At 36.0% G+C, this 20729-nt stretch overlaps 2 protein-coding genes across 3 annotated transcripts in view; one reads left to right on the forward strand and one right to left on the reverse strand.

Moving 5' to 3' along the window:
• The first annotated feature begins 388 nt into the window (after nucleotides 1-388).
• SPMIP3 (sperm microtubule inner protein 3) lies at nucleotides 389-3293 on the forward strand. Its single transcript, XM_081312639.1, has 2 exons — nucleotides 389-719; nucleotides 1410-3293. The coding sequence occupies exons 1-2, from the start codon at nucleotides 571-573 to the stop codon at nucleotides 1624-1626; spliced, it is 366 nt and encodes a 121-aa protein (XP_081168765.1). The 5' UTR covers nucleotides 389-570; the 3' UTR covers nucleotides 1627-3293.
• Nucleotides 3294-6561: 3268 nt separating this feature from the next.
• The window catches only part of ADSS2 (adenylosuccinate synthase 2), a gene marked incomplete at its 5' end in the record, with an annotated part of 33045 nt that continues 18877 nt past the window's right edge, over nucleotides 6562-20729 (reverse strand). The window contains 9 exons of one of the 2 annotated variants that reach the window (XM_081340272.1): nucleotides 6562-7660; nucleotides 8698-8847; nucleotides 9313-9410; nucleotides 12981-13105; nucleotides 14008-14162; nucleotides 15318-15444; nucleotides 17596-17677; nucleotides 17889-17996; nucleotides 20268-20334. In XM_081340272.1, coding sequence (XP_081196398.1) covers nucleotides 7608-7660; nucleotides 8698-8847; nucleotides 9313-9410; nucleotides 12981-13105; nucleotides 14008-14162; nucleotides 15318-15444; nucleotides 17596-17677; nucleotides 17889-17996; nucleotides 20268-20334 — 965 coding nt within the window. In that variant the 3' untranslated portion in view covers nucleotides 6562-7607. The remainder of the gene's footprint in view (nucleotides 7661-8697; nucleotides 8848-9312; nucleotides 9411-12980; nucleotides 13106-14007; nucleotides 14163-15317; nucleotides 15445-17595; nucleotides 17678-17888; nucleotides 17997-20267; nucleotides 20335-20729) is intronic. The other variant, XM_081340273.1, reaches the window with a different exon arrangement.

Raw genomic sequence — 20729 nt, forward strand, 5'->3', positions numbered from 1 at the left:
AGGTTGTAAATGGATAAAACTCACTTAACAAATGTCTCACTGAGCAACAGACATTTTGGGCTCAATTATGGTTATAAGTTGAGGACTACCTGTACAGTCCTATTTTGGTTAATAATGATTAAGTATTAATTATAATTGCAGTGATTTGTTGTAAAACATTTTGTCTACATGTTCTAGAAACAAAGAAAGCATAGATTACAATATCATAATTATCAGTATTAAGTATTCTAAAATGTTGTTTATTAATACAACTTTCATTTATCTTAGAAGCAGGACAGATTTATTTATTTAGATTGACCTTTTTTATCCTGCCTTTCAACTGACTTATTGGTTAAGGATTTTTTCCTTATTTCCTTTTCTTATTTCACGATAGAAGTAATTAACACAAATTGGATCACTGTAGAATGTATCACACAGATTAACTATTACTTCTCTATACAGGAGACTCACAATGGCTCTTTTAGGCATTTTCATTCTGTATTAGTCATAGAAAAAAATAGTGCAGCTTTTGACATATTTATGATAGATTTTATTTAATAGTTGGATGTTTTGCCATTAATTTAGTGGGTAATGCAAATTAGAAAAATCTATTTCAAATATAAATATTCATTCGTTCGTTCTGTCAGAACTATTTTTCATCAGGGAAAGGATGTTATTGGTTACTTTCCTGGACAGCTGGCACGACTTTACATTGCGTATCCTCCTGAAGGACAGTTAAGGTAAAAGAAATGTCATTATTCTTCATTATCACTGTTAAAGACATACCTAAAACATTCTACAAATTTCCTTTTCAGTCTCAATTCAGAAAATCATTATGAAAGTAACAAATGTGGGTTTTTTCCCTATCTGTCCTAACCAGTAGTCTTTGACTTACAGCCATTTGTTCGATGATTGTTTGAAGTTACAATAGCACTGAAAAAAATGACTTACAACCCGTTATCTCATTTATGATTGTCAAAGCATCCCCACAGTCATGTGATCAATATTTGGGCACTCGGTAACTAGCAAGTATTTATGATGGTTGCAGCATCTGGTTGCAGTCAAGCAACCCACCATCTGAGATCTTCCCAGCCAACTTCCGACAAACAAGGTCAATGGGAAAAGCCAGATTTGCTTAACAACCACACAATTCACGTAACAAATGCAGTGATTTGCTTAACAACCATAGCAGAAAAGATCATAAAAAGTCAGCTGTGATTCCCTAAACAACCACCTTACTTGGTAAAAGAAATTCCGGTTCCAAATATTGTCTGAGGTGGGAATTACCTGTATCCATTTGGAAGACATAATACTGCTTTACTGCACTGGCAGCATACTGTAGTCCATCTTCATTGAGATCCTTAGACAAAGGTTTGGACATGGGGCAATTCTTATGAGTAGTCTACATTTTAGCAAATTAGACTATTTAGACAAGCACTGAACTATTTATGCTTTTCATTTAGACCTTTTACTAAGCTGCCACCAGCTCCAAAAAAAGAAGAAATTATATATCCACATGAGTTTGATTATCTAATTCTGCACCAGTATATTCATTATCAAAGTGCAAAGATGAAGGTCCTTGACTGGTACACACAAACTACATACAAAGAAGCATTTACATTACCATGTTTCAAATCAGGTGAGTAAATTCATAACCTGCTAGCACATTTTGTATACAAACATATATTCTGTCAGGACACTGGAATAGAATTATCTATGATCAACAAGCCCTTTCACAATTACACAAAATGCAGCTGAAGAAAAGTACCCAGAGCATGATGTGTATTGGACTTTTAAATATTTTTTTCTGGATTTACTATACATATTTTACATCACTATTTGACATACCCTGAAATTGAACAACTGACATGTATTTTCAAGTACAGTAGGCAAGATATACCAAATTACTAGACCAGCTAAGCATTACATGTAGCCGAATTAAAATTTAAAACTTATTAACATAATCTAACGGAAGAAACAAATAAACCAAAGCCAATACAGCTCATGTAATAGTGGTAGGGCATCAATAGGGTACCAGTGAATTTTGGAAGTATCAAAATTCTCAACAACCTTCCCTTAAAAAGGGAAGTTGGAAACTGGATGAAAATTGGGTAGGTCCAAGGAAGTTTGGGGGAGGGGAACAGAACACTGGCCACTTCAGAACAGGCAGAATCAGTCTCTCTGGCCCACAAATATTCACTACCATTTTTACCCAACCAAATGCCACTTCCTGGATGACTTTGATTAGTCAGGAGAGCCATGGATCTATAGCACATGTGACAGAGCTTACAGCTCTAAGGACTCTGTTTACTGTCTCAGAGCTAGGTATGTGAAATGCACCTCAGATAACCTGGCAAGACTGCAAGTCATGTGCCTCCCTTCCACAGGACCTGCCCAGCTAGATCCCAACTCAAACAGATCCAAGAGACTTTGTCCAACAGATGCCTACAATAATCCCCACAGCAACCACAACCACTCCTTACCAAGGAGGCATCTGGTCACCTGCAACAGGACTAACAATTGACTCTCTGCTGATGCAATAAGAGCCCATTTTGCTGCTCTTACCACTATCAGGAAAATCCCAATGAAGGATCTTATGTATGCCCAATCAGATTTTCTCTATCTTCCTCGAATGGCACTATAAGTGTCTCTTAAGACAGGGGATCCCTACCGGGCTGTGGCCCATTGAGAACTAGATCCCGGAAACGTGCCTGCATGCAGTTTTACTTGCACGCGCAGCTGGCAGGTGAGGGTGCATGCACAGCCCCATTTCTGCAAGCAGCAGGCGTGTGTCTGCCACTTGCGCAAAAGAAACTGCACGCATACCCTCTCCTGCCTCTTGTGCAGAACCATTCCCTCTTCCTCCCTCACCAGTCTGCAAGGCTGGAAAGGTTGCAGACTGCTGTCTTAAGATATTTCATCTCCTTGAACTCCTTGGAAAACCAGGAAGTTCCATGGGAGTCCAGGTTACAGAATCCACAGAAGTGTGATCTGATCTAAGGTCTGTTGTCATCTGAGGTAGTATCTTTACCTCACCCGGAGAATGCAAGAGTTTCAGGAATAATCCCAAAATCTCTTTAAAATTCCACTGGGTCAGTTGACGGGGGTACAGTGATTGAATAGGTCATTCCTACCTCTAGCAGGAGGCAGAGTACTCCAGAGCTAGCAGGGAACAATCTATCCATGGCAAGAAATGATGCTGCAAAATGAAACCTAAGCCGGAGTGTCACCTTGGTGTGAATCTAGCCCACCTCCCAACCTTTAATTCCCCTCACAGACACAAGTGAGAAAATGCAAATATAACAGTCATGGCAAGTCGCCAATTAAAAAAGAAGACAATTACTCAAGAGAATAGAGGAAAATACATTTAAGGGGAATATGTATCTGGAGAATTTGAAATCTGCTTATGTATATTTAGTATGTAGATAATGGAAAGATTACACATTGCTACCAAATATTGTCAAACTTGAATTTTGTTTTCTAAATTCAGGACCAAAAACAATTTTTCTTTTTAAAATTATAGGCAGTGCAGATAGCTATCGCCACAGGTCAGATGCTGAAATACTGTCACTTTGGAAAAGTACACCTGCTATGAAGAAAGAGAGAATTAAACCTTCTTTCATGGGTTTTGGATAACTTCTAACTTCTGAAGTTCTTCTCTTTTTTTAAAGCAACAATATGAAAAGATCCTATTAGACTTCTTCTAATCCAAATGTACTAAAGGTGACTGCTAACCCTATGCAAAAGGTGAACAATTTTAAATATGGTTAGATTTGATATAGATCCCTTCTAAATTTCCATTCTAAATAACTGAAAGATAAAGAAAACATATTTCAGTCTAAGAAATGGAACTTCAGCAAAATAATAGATTAAGAAGCAGCACTGCAGCCTCTTGCTGTAGTAAACAGCAGTCATTATATGAAGCTTTTTATGAATAGTTCTAGACACAAAATTAAAAAGTAATATATAAAATCCTAAGAAACAATTTTTCCTTTCATAGTCACTACATGATTATTGCTGTTTTTTTTATCATCTGTTTGGATAATTTAATAAAATTTTGATGGCATCACTACACATTTTGAACATTTAGAAATATTATTGGCACTATTTTTTTTATTTTTCCAGAAACTTTCTAGTGCACTGAAGGGAAATCATTTAAGAACACTGAATAATTTTGCACATTAATCCAAAAGTAATACCCAACAGCATACCCTGTTATTACCATTTTTGGGTGCCTGGTTCAGTCTTATTTTTTTCTAATCACAGAAGTGCTCCAGCATACAAGTGACATTAACAACATAGATTGGCAGCTTTGTAGATTTGTAATTAATTACGTGCATTGTGTGCATATTCTCATTGTATTACCACAGTAATTTAAGGATAAAAAAGGTAAAGGTAAAGGTTCCCCCGCACATGCGTGCTAGTCGTTTCCGACTCTAGGGGCCGGTGCTCATCTCCGTTTCAAAGCCGAAGAGCCAGCGTTTGTCCGAGGACGTCTCCGTGGTCATGTGGCCGGCATGACTAGATGCCAAAGGCGCACGGAACGCTGTTACCTTCCCACCGTAGTGGTCCCTATTTTTCTACATGCATTTTTACGTGCTTTCGAACTGCTAGGTGGGCAGAAGCTGGGACGAGTAACAGGCGCTCACTCTGTTACGCGGCACTCGGGATTCGACCCGCCAAACTGCCGACTTTCTGATCGACAAGCTCAGCCAAACAACCTAGTAAAGAGAGGTTTGTCTTCCTATAAAACTAAGGAAAAGAAACATTGAGAAAATATACCATGTCTGTACTTCATGTAACAAAGCAGTACAAATCTGTGCCATTCTTTGAACCACATTTTAAGAACTTCCATGGCAACTTAACTTAATGAAAAATGAAACTGATATGCCCCCTGCATGTTTTCTGCAACATGTGCTTATTTCATTCTGGTCCTCAATGTATATTTTTCAGTTGGATCATGGCCACTCTTGAATAACCCAGGATATAATTTAACAAGTGACAGATAAGGTTAGGACATGAATTAATAACAACATTAATAACAGGAAAAGATTCTCCTATGAGAACAGGGCCACTCTTTTCTACAATTACAAACTCAATCTGGATGATGAAGATACTAAAGCTCTAAAAGCAAATGTCTATGGAGAGTCTCAATCATCCAGATCATGGGTTGTCCCAAAGGTGCTTTCCCAAACGACAACTGGATTTTTTGGGTTGCATTCCTTGAAAACATTTCACTTCTCATCCAAGAAGCCTCTTCAGTTCAGCTTCTACAGAAAGCAAATTAAATTTTTTATTCATTTTTTACCCAAACCTAACCAGTTAGAGCTTAAAACTTAGGACAAACACAAATGTGTAATCAGTAAAGTTGTTATAGATGTTCTGGGGGATCTGTACCATCTTTATGTTACACATTGCCCAAAAGAACAAGCAGTAAGAGCACTAGCTCTTCAAGCCCATAGGCTATTTGACAGAGCTCTAAGAAACTTGATAAAACTAGACACAGAACTTAAATGTGTGTAGAGTGCAGTAAGCTAAAGTCTGAGGTTTTTTTCTTCATATGTGCAAAAGTAAAATCTGTAGCATATTTATAAGACTGGCACTTGTTTGTGTCAGAAATATTAGAAATAACATACTTATTTTTTGAGTATAAAGAAAACGTGGAAAACTTTGGTTTTCTAAAATACTTTATCTTGTCAATAACAGATGACTTACAATTTTTGCAAGACCATGTTTAACAAGCAAGCAATCTTCTAAAAAGGCATTGTGGATCCAGGGTTTCCATTTATTTTGTCTGGAACATTTTCAAAAAACTTCTAGTCACTGAAGCATATGATTTTTCTGACAACTTAGTCTAACAGTCCAAAATTATTTTGATAATCTTGGTGTGCCCCTTTTTGCTGACTGTAAATTTCCTTTTATTTCAAAATAAAATTCCATGTGCAACCCCCACCCTTCAAAGTAAAAAGAAATAAAAGCTATTACAGTGTTGGATCATGGTTATTTTACAGTGAGGATTTTCTATTTATGTTAGAACTTTATCATGTTTCTTCATGCAACATCTATATCGGTCTAAAGCTTACTGCTAACTTTCCCAGAAAGTGAGGTGGTATTTTCATAGAAATTTTTTAAAAGCTGCTGTTTCCCCTCCATCCTCACATTTTATCAAAAGAAATTAATACACTATTTGAAGAGTTCACACTCTTAAGATATATTTTTCAAAACTCACCACAACGATCATGAAAATGTACATTCTGGAAAATGTACTTCAAATGACATGAATACTTTGCATACCTTGCAAATATGAACAGGACTGGAAAACTTAAGTTAAATTCCCTGATGTTAGCATCTTGTTTTTAGATACTATGCTGTAAGACAATTATTAGATACAACATCTTAATAAAATATCAGTTAAAAATATACATGTACATTCACTTATTGCATCCTATGTGAAGCTGTGGCTCACCCCTCCTAAAATACTGCAGGAATAAAAGTACAGAATAATTATATAGAAACAGAGTGAAAGTCTGCGTCCTTCATCTTACAAAATAATGCCCACAGAGTAAAAAAAAAGGTCATGAATGGTGTTAAGGTTAAAGAATATAATTGGCTTGAAATTACTTAGATTTCTACAAGCTAGATCAATGTAGACATACAATATATTCAAAGGAAAAGTATTTAGCAAAGCACAACTAGAAACTACAGAATATATTGTCTAGAATATCTGCCAAGGATGAATTCAGTTCTTTAAAAAGTCAATATTTACATATATATTGTCTCTGAAGCCTATTTACATAGAGTAGCTAAGTCATCTTAACCCATGAGGACTCTGTGTTAAGAAGCTAATTAGGTGATATTTAGGTCATCCTATTTCCAATCATCCTCTGAATGGATGTTACTGACTAGATTGGGTAATAGGCCAATAAAATGAATAATTGAACTGAATGATGAAACTCTGAAATGTAAAAGTATCAATAGGCGGGGGGAGAGAAAGAATGAACTCCATACGAGGATATAAGCACTTCCAATATTATCATTTATAAATTAAGTTGTACTGTATACATATTAAGCACCCCATCTAAACTATGGTTCATTATCCTTGTAATAAAAACTGTAACAAAAAATTAGGTTTTGTTATCATTATAAAATCACCCCTCTCTTTAATCACACACTACGCCAGCAACCATACAAAGTATAACAGCTTTAGGAGTACAAATGAAGATGTAAAATTCTGTGCAAAACTGCATTATCTTAAGCATCCAAAATTTCAGGAAGTAATACCACCGAAAGCAAATGTAGAGTAGACTTAGAAACATAAACAGAAAAAAGGCCTGGGGATACATCTGGAGAAAAAAATATCAGTGGCAAATGGTGGCAGTACTTGCCACTGGAACTTACAAAGTAAGATAAATGATACTGATATGTCAATGTTTTATAGCAACAACTGGGTTTTTTCCCCAGACTACCTCTAGTTGTTTTACAATGTTGTTTTACAAGATGTTTCCAATTTCCTCATCCAAATAAATTGCTTATTGGGTTAAGACACGCATGTCTGTGTGAGTGTGTGTGTATGTCAACAAGCAGTCTCCGTGGAGTGTGCTTTCTTTTCTTCAAATTATCCAATATCTTTAGAAGAGTTGGATCATTGACTCCCTGGATTTTCCCACTCCAATCCATTTAACTGCAGAAACAAAAACATTTTTTTTGCATCATATTTTGGAAGAAAGCCTTTCTTATGAACTAAATTATATGCAAATCAATAGGAAAAAGCATTATTGCTTAAAATTATAATTGCCATTCCATGAGGCACATGAAAGGTAGTCAGAAAAGCAAGTTTTACTGTGATTAATTCTCAAGAAAAATCAGCTGGTTCAAACTACATCAGATACTACTTTTACCACTGGCACAAAATTTTTAATCAATATTTAATAGTCCTTTGGTAATTTGGTAGTGCCAATTTATTATTCACAGATAATGTATATTAGTACTCTTGTTGAACTAGTTGGTCAATAGTGTGATTAGTGAATTTTGTGTGATGGCTGTTCCTTAATCCTATGTTGTATTATCAATTAGGATCATTTTTTCCCCAAGCAATTCTGTCAAGGGTACAGTACTGATCCAGGGGAAAAAATAACTAAAAAACTAGTAATTCTACCATAGGGAGAGGAGGATGCAAAATATCATATATGAAAGCTCAGTATTTTCCATCAACAATATCTTCTTTTAAATGTACATTTAAAATTTTTATGTCATCTACTGTTAAGTGAGGAGTACGAACTTTTCCAGTTTATTAAATAATGAAACAATAAATTATGCTTGCTAAAGTTTAAACACATTTGGGAATACAATTCCATTCTTTTAATATTAGGATAATCATTTTTAATTGCTTAAAATTCAAAAGGAACTTTTCATTCAATTAGTTTAAATTATTATTAAATACAACAATTTCCTTTTTTGAAAATAAGTATATTATATGATCTAAAACCACAAGCAAACAGTTTAAGTACGAATATTACTTATCAATATTCATTTGTAAATCAGGATTTTTGATTCAGTGCTTTTTTCATCAACATGATTTACAGAAGATGATTTGATTGCTAAAAATAGCTAACAAAAATTATGAATTGTTGTACAAAAGTATGATTTCCCCCCAATGACAATTTTACAACACATCTGATTTGAAGGATCCCTTCAAACATGCAGTTGTGTTGCACTTACCTGGAACTCCAAGCTCCATTTCTATAAATCGGACAAAGTTTTGTGCATTTACAGGCAATTCATCAAATGTCCTTGCATTTGATATGTCTTTCTTCCATCCTGGGAGGATCTCATACTGCACCTCTACTTTATTTAAGACTTCTTGGTTTGCTGAGAAGAAAAAAGAACCAGACTAATGGAATTACATTTATGTTACCACCACTAACATAAGACTAATCAATTAATGAACCAAATAATTAGTTACTAAGAGTCCAGAACAATTGTGTCCATTTTGATCACAGAAAAACATTCATAAAAATAAGTTTATCTATCCAATCACTGAATTGAAGAATATACTGTATGCCCATCTTAAAATGGTAATGGAATCATTCCTTTGGTAGTTTACAAAATGAATGAAAATAAACAACTAAAGTTTTAAAGTTTTAATCCAAGAGGGGAAAGTTCCCTACCCAAGTAATTAATGCAGAGAACTGTACTTTTTTTTAATAGATGAAACATATGGAATTGTATCAATAAAACCTCCTGAAGCAATGGAGTACATCTAATAGTAACCATATCTTTTTAGTGGTAGTAACATTGTAGAATGAACACATTTGGTACATTATGTGTTCTTACCTGGGAAATGAGGTATGATTTTATTATCTAATCTGTAGGCAACCCCAATTTTAATTTCAGGAAATACATCCAAAATATCCAATTTGGTAAGAGCCAGTCTGTTTAAAAGAAATGTTCAAATTTTAGTTATTTGTAGGCAAGCATAAACTCTTGGATTTTAAATTGAAAGTTAACCTTCTTAAAATACCATCTACTCAGTACTTACTGAACATCAAATTACATCAAATAAATTGCAGTGTTAATCGCTAGAGCTAATGCACCATTAGGTGTCTGTAGAAGTAATTGTAGTACAATATTCTATGATACCACTTGTATCACTGAGAAGTGACGGCTTTCTTTTTTAGAATCTGCACATAGCTACTGCAAATTACTTTTCTTCAAAAATATATAGTTATGTTTAAAAGCAATTTTTTGCTAGGGCAGAATACAAACAATTTTAAGATACTGAATCTAAAATTAAACTAAAAACAAAAGCTAAAAACACAATTATTTCTAAAGAGCAAAAATGGAATAACTGCAAAAACAAATTTTGATTAAAATCTTCATGTTGGAGATTTTTGTTAAAATATTACTATATATTTTTTTTAATCCCATTTATATCCTGCCCTTCTCCGAAGACTCAGGGCGGCTTACAATTTAAAGCACAAATCAATGTGCTTAGCAATAGCTAATATTAAAAGACTTAGAAATATTAAAATATATTTGTTTTACCTAGGAAATAATTCCCTTTCTAGGAAAAAGATTCCAAATCAGGATGCCACCGTGAGTGGGTATCACGTTTGAAAATGTCTATTATTATATTATTAACCAAATAAGACTTATTTGAGTAGAGATCTCAATGGTATATGGGAATGACTTGGAACAAAGGGCAATCAGACCCAACCAAAGGAAGGCAGCTTAGCCTGCAACAGAAAGGTGGGCAGTATCCTCTATTTTCAGAAAAAAACTGCTATTCCCCTTCTAGAACACATTTTTAGGAACAATATTATAGCAAGGAACACTTAAATGAGTTGAAAAAAATCCAAACACATGCCTACAACTTTTAATTAATGTAAGACATATTCTCATCCATATTGAATTCTATCAACTCATGCAAATCACAACATTTTCCTACAGGGAAATTTAAACTCAGAAAAGAAATGCAGTGATAGAAAATTGAGCTAGATATAATTAATTATAGAGGTCGACCTTGAGGCCTCTCATTTGTGGAGTCCCTCAGGGATCGGTCCTCTCGCCTCTCCTGTTCAACATCTATATGAAGCCGCTGGGTGAGATCATTCGTGGTTTTGGAGTTGGGTATCATCAGTATGCTGATGATACCCAGCTTTTTATTTCGACCCCAAACCACCCCAGTGATGCCCTCGACGTGATGTCCCGTTGCCTGGAGGCGGTCCGGGTCTGGATGGGGAGGAACAGGCTTCGGCTCAACCCTGACAAGACTGAGTGGCTGTTCGTGCCGGCATCCCGGGAAATTCCGATTATTCCATCTCTTGCCATGGGGGGTGAGTTATTACCCCCCGTAGATAGGGCGCGCAACTTGGGGGTCCTTCTAGATTCACAGCTCTCTTTTGAAGAGCATATTGGAGCTGTGACTAGGGGGGCCTTTGCCCAGGTTCGCCTGGTGCGCCAGTTGCGACCCTATCTGGACCGGGATGCCTTGCGTACAGTCACTCATGCGCTCGTGACCTCTCGTCTGGACTACTGTAATGCTCTCTACATGGGGCTGCCCTTGAAGACCACTCGGAGGCTCCAACTGGTGCAGAATGCAGCCGCGCAAGTTGTGCTGGGAGTCTCCCGATACTCCCATGTTACACCTTTGCTCCGCGAGCTGCATTGGCTGCCGGTTGCCCTCCGGGTGAGATTCAAGGTGTTGGTAATGACTTACAAAGCCCTACATGGCATGGGTCCGGATTACCTACGGCAACACCTGCTGCCGGCGTCAACCTCCCTCCGTCCAGTGCGCTCCCACAGAGAGGGCCTCCTCAGGGTGCCTCCGATCAAAGAATGCCGATTGGTGGCCCCCAGGGGGAGGGCGTTCTCTGTGGGCGCGCCAGACCTGTGGAACCGCTTGCCGGTTGAGCTCCGGATGGCCCCCGACCTCCGCTCCTTCCGGCGCGATCTAAAAACTTATCTATTCGAGCAATCTGACCTGGTTTGATGGGTTAGGGTTGCAGTTTTAATATGTCTTTTAATTGCTGTTTTAAATCTGGGCATAATATTTAATTGTTTTTCAACTTTTGTATTTCGTTTTTATATTTATTGCCCTGTACACCGCCCTGAGTCCTTCGGGAGAAGGGCGGTATAAAAATATAATAAATAAATAAATAATTACTCGGGGAAAAACAGCTGCTGATAATAAATATCGCTAACCAATCTCCCAAAGCTCTGTCACCCTAATAATTCCCTATTTAAAGTCAAAACAGATAACACACTGTTAATGTACAGCTAGTCCTCAACTTACAATAGTTCATTTAGTGACCGTTTAAAGTTACAATGGCACTGAAGAAATTGACATGTTTTTTCATATGTACAACCAACTCATATTTATGAGGGTCTTGTCCCACAGTAGTCCTCAACTTACGATCAAAATTGAGCCCAAAATTTATGTTGTTAAGTGAGAAATTTCTTAAGTGAGTTTTGCCCCATTTTACAACTTTTCTTGCCACGTTTGTTAGATGAAGCACTGCAGTTAAAATTAATAACACGGCTGTTAAGTGAATCTGGTTTCCCCATCAAATTTGTTCCTCAGAAGGTTGCAAAAGGTGATCATTTGACCCCAGCACACTGCAAACATCATAAGGGTGTTAAATTAATAACATGGCTTAACACAGCTGTTAAGTGAATTTGGTTTCCCCATCAAATTTGTTCCTCAGAAGATTGCAAAAGGTGATCATTTGACCCCAGGACACTGCAACCATCAGAAGGGTGAATCAGTTGTCAAACATCCAAATGTAAATCACGTGACCATGGAGAAACTGCAATGGTCATAACTGTGAAAAATGGTCATTGTCATTTTTTCCAGTACCATTGTAATTTCAAAAGGTCACTAAACAGACTGCTGTAAGTCGAGGATTACCTGTACTATATTTCCATTAGGAAATATGTAAAATTAATATATACACACACGTTTTACAATAATATCCATTTTTAAATCACTAGTTTCTACGATATTCAAAAAAACTGGAATTTTGTTACTTGGGGTAATGATTATTTCCATCTGTTACTTTGGAATAATTTATACAACATGTAATATATAGTAAAGATAAAGGTTCCCCCTCACATGTGTGCTAGTCGATTCCGACTCTAGGGGCCGGTGCTCATCTCCGTTTCAAAGCCAAAGAGCCAGCGCTTGTCCGAAGACGTCTCCGTGGTCATGTGGCCGGCATGACTGGATGCCAAAGCCGCACGGAACGCTGTTACCTTCCCACCGTAGTGGTCCCTATTTTTCTACTTGCACATTTTACGTGCTTTTGAACTGCTAGGTTGGCAGAAGCTGGGACAAGTAACAGGCGCTCACTCTGTTATGTGGCACTCAGGATTCAACCCGCCAAACTGCCGACCTTCTGATTGACAAGCTCAGTGTCCTAACCCACTGAGCCACCATGTCCCTACATGTAATATATACCAATCAATAAGAAGGCCATAAGAAACCAGTATAAATTACTCACGCAGTGAATCCATTGATCATGTGAGCATATCTAATCAATACAAGATCAAGCCAACCACATCTTCTCTTTCGTCCTGTGGTCACACCAAACTCTTTTCCTCGTGTCTGTAACAATTCCCCAATTTCCTAAAAAACAAAAACAAAAAAACCCCCACCCCAACACAGTAATGACACTATCTTGGAACAATTATATCAACTTATAAGCCAAATGTATTTGTAACAAAATAAAGTATCTTTTACATTCTACCCAAGAAATGTACATGAAACAAGATAAAAATACAGAAGCTACCTTTATTAAAGTCAGGTAATTTAAAAATAATAGCAGAATAAGCAATTTTTTCACAACTCTATTAATGGCATTTAATGACTATATGCTAAGAGTAACCTTTATCTTTCAAATTGGAAGGGGCTGCTGAACCTTGTCCTGATGGGACAAGATTCTGAAAGACAAAGGCCACTCTTTTGAAGACAGCAATGCCCACATTCTGCGCAGAGGGGACCACTAGTTTAAAAGAGGGGTCAAAGAGACCAGCTATATTAAGACTGAACAGCCCTCCCTAACAGAGGGGGAGGGGTATGACACCACCTATCCACTGTCTACAAGGCAGTCCTTTCATCAGTCCCAAGTAGGTTACACACCCATTTGCACTGATTCAGGTGATCCTGAGGGTTAGGGATACACCTCCAAGAGGCCTGAACAATTCTCAGAAAGCTAATGACTAAACTGCAGAGTGCTAATGACCAGATGACTGCTAAGGAATATAAATCCTTCCATTTCCCACCTTTCAGCCAGAACTGAAGAAGCTTCTTGGATGAGAAGCGAAACATCCTCAAGGGGAAAAACCCCTCCCCAAAAGTCCAGTTGATTTTTGAAAAGCACCTTTGGGACAACCATGACCTGGATGACTGAGAATCTCCAAGACATCTCTACTATTAGGAAAATAGCTATTCAATCTCTATGTAATTTTATGGGAAATTATATGCATGACACTTGAAGCCCTCTATATTTATTTTAACATTACACTTACATTGTTTTGTTCTGTAGGAAAGGCACCGATCCCAACTCTAGTTGTATATGCCTTCACAACTCCATATACTTCACCCACATTCTGAGGTGGCATACCTAAGCCAGTGCAAACACCTCCCACAGTGCAATTTGACGAGGTTACAAAAGGATAAGTACCTATTAACACAGGTTAATAAAGGGTACATAAATGGTAAGATTTGTATTGTTACAATGAAAGCTCTTCAATAATGTATAAATTAGGTCTTAGTCGCAGTACTGCTTTTTATATCAAGAAACATTTCCACTGAGATATACAGCTGCAGCTCTTATTCATGCTTTATAGTAACAGCACCTATTTATTTAACATCCTCAGTGGGTTAGGACGCTGAGCTTGTCGATCGGAAGGTCGGCAGTTTGGCGGGTCGAATCCCGAGTGCCGCGTAGCAGAGTGAGCGCCTGTTACTCGTCCCAGCTTCTGCCCACCTAGCAGTTCGAAAGCATGTAAAAATGCAAGTAGAAAAATAGGGACCACTACGGTGGGAAGGTAACAGCGTTCCGTGCGCCTTTGGCGTCTAGTCATGCCGGCCACATGACCACGGAGATGTCCTCGGACAAGCGCTGGCTCTTCGGCTATGAAACGGAGATGAGCACCGGCCCCTAGAGTCGGAAACGACTAGCACACATGTGCGGGGGAACCTTTACCTTTTTATAATGGTTTATTCCAGACAAAATTTACAGTTAACTGCAAGGATATTTTCAGACTTCTGCTTAATTCACAAGTGATTTCTAATAAAAAAAGTTATGTGCAACATCTGAACGTGTATTATATATGCATCTAACAGATATGCACATATTTAATTATGCTGTATCATATCACCACAGTATCTATCAGAAGAAAGGTGTATCTATTCTAAGCTTTTGGAATGCAGGATTTTTAAAGTATATTTCTGGGTATGAAATTTGAATGGGAAGACTAGTTCCATTTGAGGAAACTTACCTCAACATTTTATATTCCAAATACTAGACAATTTCATTAAAGCATATTTTCATCTCTATCATCATTAGAATGGAGGGGGGAAATCACAGAATTGCCAATCACTTTCAATATGTTCTAGTTAAAAATAAGTTTTTCAAGAGTATTTATATTACCTAGGATTTATAATACTACCAAAACAATGGCGAATTAAAGACTGAGCTATAAGTTTTAATGGGACAAAGTATTCTGTGTGGGGTAAAATCACTCATCTCCTAAGGACATGAAAAGTAATTTCAGGTGTTATTTACATAATAGTCACTTTTCAGAAGTGAACAGGTTTTGCAATTCATACTGACCAAAATCAATGTCCAATAATGTTGCGTTTGCACCTTCCACTAAAATCTTCTTTGGAGAGCCATGCAAAGCTTCATGCATAAAATATACACCATCCTTTACCATTGGTTTGATTCTTTCACTATAGTCCTAGACAAATAAGTGTTGCACAAATTAGGGTTAAATTAATATATTGTGATATACAATAAATAGTAAAAATTTGGTTAATAAGATTGAAATGCAATGTAGATACTGTGCTAAATAAAATAATAATAGTTGTATGTCTTCCCAACAAGATATCCTTTTGAAATTCAGAGGACTGGATTGTGCCAATTTGGTGAAAGCTGCTTTAAATGAAGTTATGAATGCCGCCAAATAAGCTACTCTTTGTATGAAAGAAATAGGAATGTATGAGTAAAATATTTAAAGGAAACAAGGAAGTTCTTTCTTATATTAAAAATTAAGAACATCCCATGGGATCAAATCAAAAGTCTATATGATCATACTAATAATATTTGCCAAATCAAATATTCTCAGCAAAATTGCAAACATAACAGGAAGGCAATTAGTCATTCCTTCCCCTCTGACTCACAGTAAATAATATTCTGGGGTACCTTTCTTCTAAATCTGAATCCTGATTTCAGTACCATACCTTACAGACATTTTCGATCTCTTTAATAAATATGACCTGTTATCTTTAAAGTCAATGGTTGCCACCACATCCTGCAACATTACATTCTCTAAGAATTTTTTTATCAATTCATCTTTCTTAAAGAACAATAGAGTGCCTTGTTACTCTTCCGTCTGAACTTAGTGCTTTGTCATTTCCCAGTTACCTTCTATAATACACATTGTCTCCATTAGTGGAAAAAATTTAATGAATTATAATGACCTTAATCTAAGGAGGGTACAATCTCTCTTTATTTTTATTTTTTATTTTAATCCCATTTATATCCCGCCCTTCTCCGAAGACTCAGGCCGGCTTACAATCTAAAGCACAAATCAATGTGCTTAGCAATAGCCTTCATTCTATGTATATGCCTGCTTATTAGGGATTTCGCCCCCCCCCCAAGCAGCATTATTACAAAGTCAGCTTATTGCCCCCAACAATCTGGGTCCTCATTTTACCTACCTCGGAAGGATGGAAGGCTGAGTCAACCTTGAGCCTGGTGGGACTCGAACCTGCACTAATTGCAGGCAGCTGGTGTTACTTAAGGAGGCATTAGCCCACTGCTCCACCAAGGCTGCAGTGGGGGTCTTTTCAAGCCACTTCCATAGGGCTCTAGTTTGATGAGGTTGCTGGTTCAGAGCTGAAGTTTACTGTTGGGTACTTATTAGTGACAGTTATGCTTCCCATTCTGGTAATTTCTCCTCCTGGCCACTTAGGATTATGAAACTTGAACTGAACTGAATACTTTGTTTGGCCAAGTGTGATTAGACACACAAGGAATTTGTCTCCGGTACAGACGTACTCAGTGTACGTGCAATGCAATAGAATAATACCAATAAAAGCGGGGAGTAAAGAACATAATAATAAGGATAAATAATACTATAACCACACTACATGAATTAATATGCAAAGACATCAGACAGCACTGTGAGAATTAGGGTGTTCAGCAGAGCGATGGCATGGGGGGAAAACTGTCCCTGTGTCTAGTTGTTCTGGCATACAACGCTCTCTAGCGCCATCCCAAGGGAAGGAGTTGAAACAGACGTGAGGGTTCTCCAGATATCTTCTCAGCCCTCCTTCTGACCTGCACAATATACAGGTCTTCTTTGGAAGGCAGGCTGGTTGCAATTTTTCTTTCTGCAATCTTAATTATCTGTTGGGCGTCTGCACCTGTCCTGTTTCGTTGTTGTACTAAACCAGAAAATTATAGAAGTACAAATGACAGACTCAGACACACTTTTGTCTGTACCAAATTTTCTACCAGTGAACTCCACTGGTAGTTCTAATTCTGAGTTCCAATATTATAAAACATTGCATAATACTACAAAATAAATGCCTATCCATCCATAAGACATGGATCCTAAGATTCTGGTCACAGATTTTCACAAGAAATATGAGCTTCTAAGAGACAACTTCCTCAAACCAACTTGTCTGAAACTGAGAATTCACCATAAAACAATTTAAAACACTAAATATCTTTCCATAGAAACATACAATGACAATATTTTTGTAGCATCTCTGAAATTCTTATACAAATTTTTATTATTGTTGTTGCCTTCTGTTTTCTTTAAAGCCCTTTCATTAGAGGAAGCATACTCAGAAAAACCCATCAGCTATTTCTGTGATTTTACCTTTAATCTTTCCAGTTCTCCTTCAATGTCAATCTCTAACGTAGGGTAAACAGATTTGTATTGATTGGCCAGCACTTTGAATCTAAAAAGTAAAAAGTTTATATTCTATTATATGTGTAAAACATTCACACAAATCTTTCATATAGACTTTGATTTTAGAAAGTGAAAAGAGAAAAAATTATAAGTGAGAAATCCAGCAAGGAATATGAAAATCAGAATCTACAAATAAGAAAACTGATTGCCCTAGTAATAAATATACACAGAATGTAACATTACACTAGATAAATTGTTACCTTTCTGAAAATTCATTGAAGTCAGAAACTAGATCACACATTCTGAGCCCACTTCGAGCTGCTTTAGAAGAATACACTGGACCAATTCCCTTTTTTGTGGTTCCCAAGCTTTAAAACACAAAAAAATAAAAAAAACACACACACATACTACACAATCTGATTGACTCTCAAACGTGATAACTGATTTCTTGTTAATATTTTTAAAATAAAATTCATTTTGATGGTTTCTACTTGCCACTCACAGGAGTTAAAACCTGCTCTCATGTGAGCATCCAATGGGAGGATTGAAAAAGGGCAAAATGCAGACAAGTGGGATAAAAGACAGACAACCATTGTCAGTGGGAGACTTTTGCAAACACTGATATAAATAATTTAGATGTATGTGTGTGTACGCAGGTGTATGCCTGTATGCAGTTTAAATACTTTGTTGTTAAATTATGATAAACATAAAAATGCACATTTATTTTAAGTTAAAATTTACACAATTTTACGTAGATTTCATTGAATTTTAATAGTATGATTATTAGCATGGTACAAATTGCTTTAACATAAAGTGATGTGTAGAAAAGCTGGCACATTGCTAAATTTTAAGATTATTCAAATTAAAATTGTACAGATATTATCATTCAAAGTGGTCAAAAAGTCTTCTTTCATGGTTGGAAGTCACGTTTTACTGTCCTAAGTCCTACAGAATATAGGACATAAATTTATATCTATACTGTATCTATATCCTCACCTGACCCTCAAATTATTCATCTTTTGGTCTGTAACCACAAATGAAGTAAGCAATTTATATATTGTACTAAACTAAGGTTTTTTAACTATAATTTGAATAAACTAACATTTAAATATAAATGTTGGGTTTTTCAAACCACAATATCTGAATTCACACATAATTCTAAGCCTAAATCAGGCAAATCTTACAATGAATTAATGCAATGTATGATCTTGGCTGCAATATATAAAAAGCAGGAAGAGTTCACTATAGTCTGCATCAAAATGCTATACATTACTGAGCTGATCTACATCCATACTCAATAAAAGCTTAAAGCAATGTACAGTAAATGAAGCAAAAAAAATATTTGGGGTTTGCTGTTACTAAATCTTAATTTAAACAACTGAGTCAAAGTTAATCTATATTTCAGATATTGGGGAAAAAAACCCAAACTAATGTTATCTGTGCTTCTGCAGTTTTAAATGTGATATCACAAGAAATCCTTATTCCAACGTAGAAATATAGTAATTAATAAATAATATAGTATACTAACATAAGTTGGCAGCCTAATATGAATCAAATGGTAACAATGTTTTTGCCAATTTGTAGGTGCAACTGGATTTTATTTTGTTCATTATTTGATACCAATAGCTAAAAAGCATTCTATTTAAATAAAAATTATATTCTCAAAGATAACAAATATTAAAAACACAATTAGCCAGAGTCGTTATTTTGAATAAAACTTAACACCCATAAAAAATACCATATCACCAATAATTTGATATTGCCTCTTCCTATATTGTGATAAAAAGCATTCCCATATTTTTATTTTGCATCTTTAAAGTGAATCCACCAGGATGGCGATGGTGTTTTTTAAATGGACTTATTAAATATTTGGGGGGGGGGAAACTGGCACTGCATGGATGAAACTAAAGTCATATTTTTTTTATATTTTGCTACGGTATGGGAAGGAAGAGATCCAGAAAAAATGGCTCTACAAATTTGATCATTTGTTTTTGGCATGACAGATAGAAACATACACAAATAAAATGACAAGCAAACAAACAGTGCTGTCCCTTCCCTCCTTGGATACATCATTAATGATTAATGCTGCCATTTCAATACTTTGGCACAGAGTTAGATTCTCAAACACTTTTATTTAATATCAGCTATTTTTCCCGATTCTGATCAAGATTTCATGATTGTATGTATTAGATTTAGCAATCTGATCCTGGAGGTTCAGTTAGATTTTGTATTATTGATCAAGAACAAGATTTATATACTTAACAGGTAACTGGTCTTTATATTCATGTTCTACATTAAAAAATAGAGTACCGGTATTTTTCTAATATATTCCTTGGGTTCTATGTAAACCTCCAGATTGAGGCTTATAATTTAAAACCATGTTTACTGAACAAACCATACATTATGTGTATTCTGGTTGTACAATTTGGGTTGCAGAAAAATCTCACTTTTTAAACCTTTGAACTTCCTGCCTCATCAATATATAAAAATAAATAGACTTTATAGATGTTTCAGACATCCTATAAACAGTTTCTGAATAATCTTATTATAAAATGTCCTTAAAATATTTTGTAAGAATTGACAAAAAAGACCCTTCATGACATTAAATACAGTAAGATATTAGACAAAGCACAACATACTTTTTCCCTGCTTGCTCTTGTCTTTGTTGTTCTTGAATGCCATCAGCAGCTTGGTGGAAGTCAAATACTAAGGAATTTCAAGAGTACAAAATGAGTGGACTTCTCTACAAATTTATACAAATTTAAATTTTGGAGATCCTTATTTTCATTAGCAACTAAATAAAGATTCAATAGATCCAACAGAAAACACCAGAAGAAAATTTTTTTATAAACTATACACTTTAATTTGGCAAGACTGGAAATGTGGAAGTTGTAAACTATATTGTACTATGCTGCAAATAAAATTGTATTCTCAAATATTTGTTTAAACTCCTTCTTCTCAAGCAGAATCTAATAATGTGAGAATTGTGAACTGTCCCAGAGTTAAACTGGTTAGAATTATAAAGAAAACCTTTCACTGGCTGTAATGATTGCTTAGTTCCAACTTTTCTCTTTAGTTAACCATCCACACCCAAATCATTC

Source organism: Vipera berus, assembly GCF_964194415.1.
Source record: "Vipera berus genome assembly, chromosome: 1".
Classification (NCBI taxonomy): Eukaryota; Metazoa; Chordata; class Lepidosauria; order Squamata; family Viperidae; genus Vipera; species Vipera berus.

Excerpts from the sequence above, each read along its gene's own strand:
- SPMIP3 (XM_081312639.1), top strand. The coding sequence starts at position 571 with ATGCAAATTAGAAAAATCTATTTCAAATATAAATATTCATTCGTTCGT. Across the intron at positions 720-1,409 it reads CCTCCTGAAGGACAGTTAAG|ACAAGCACTGAACTATTTAT; the intron begins GTAAAAGAAATG and ends TAGACTATTTAG.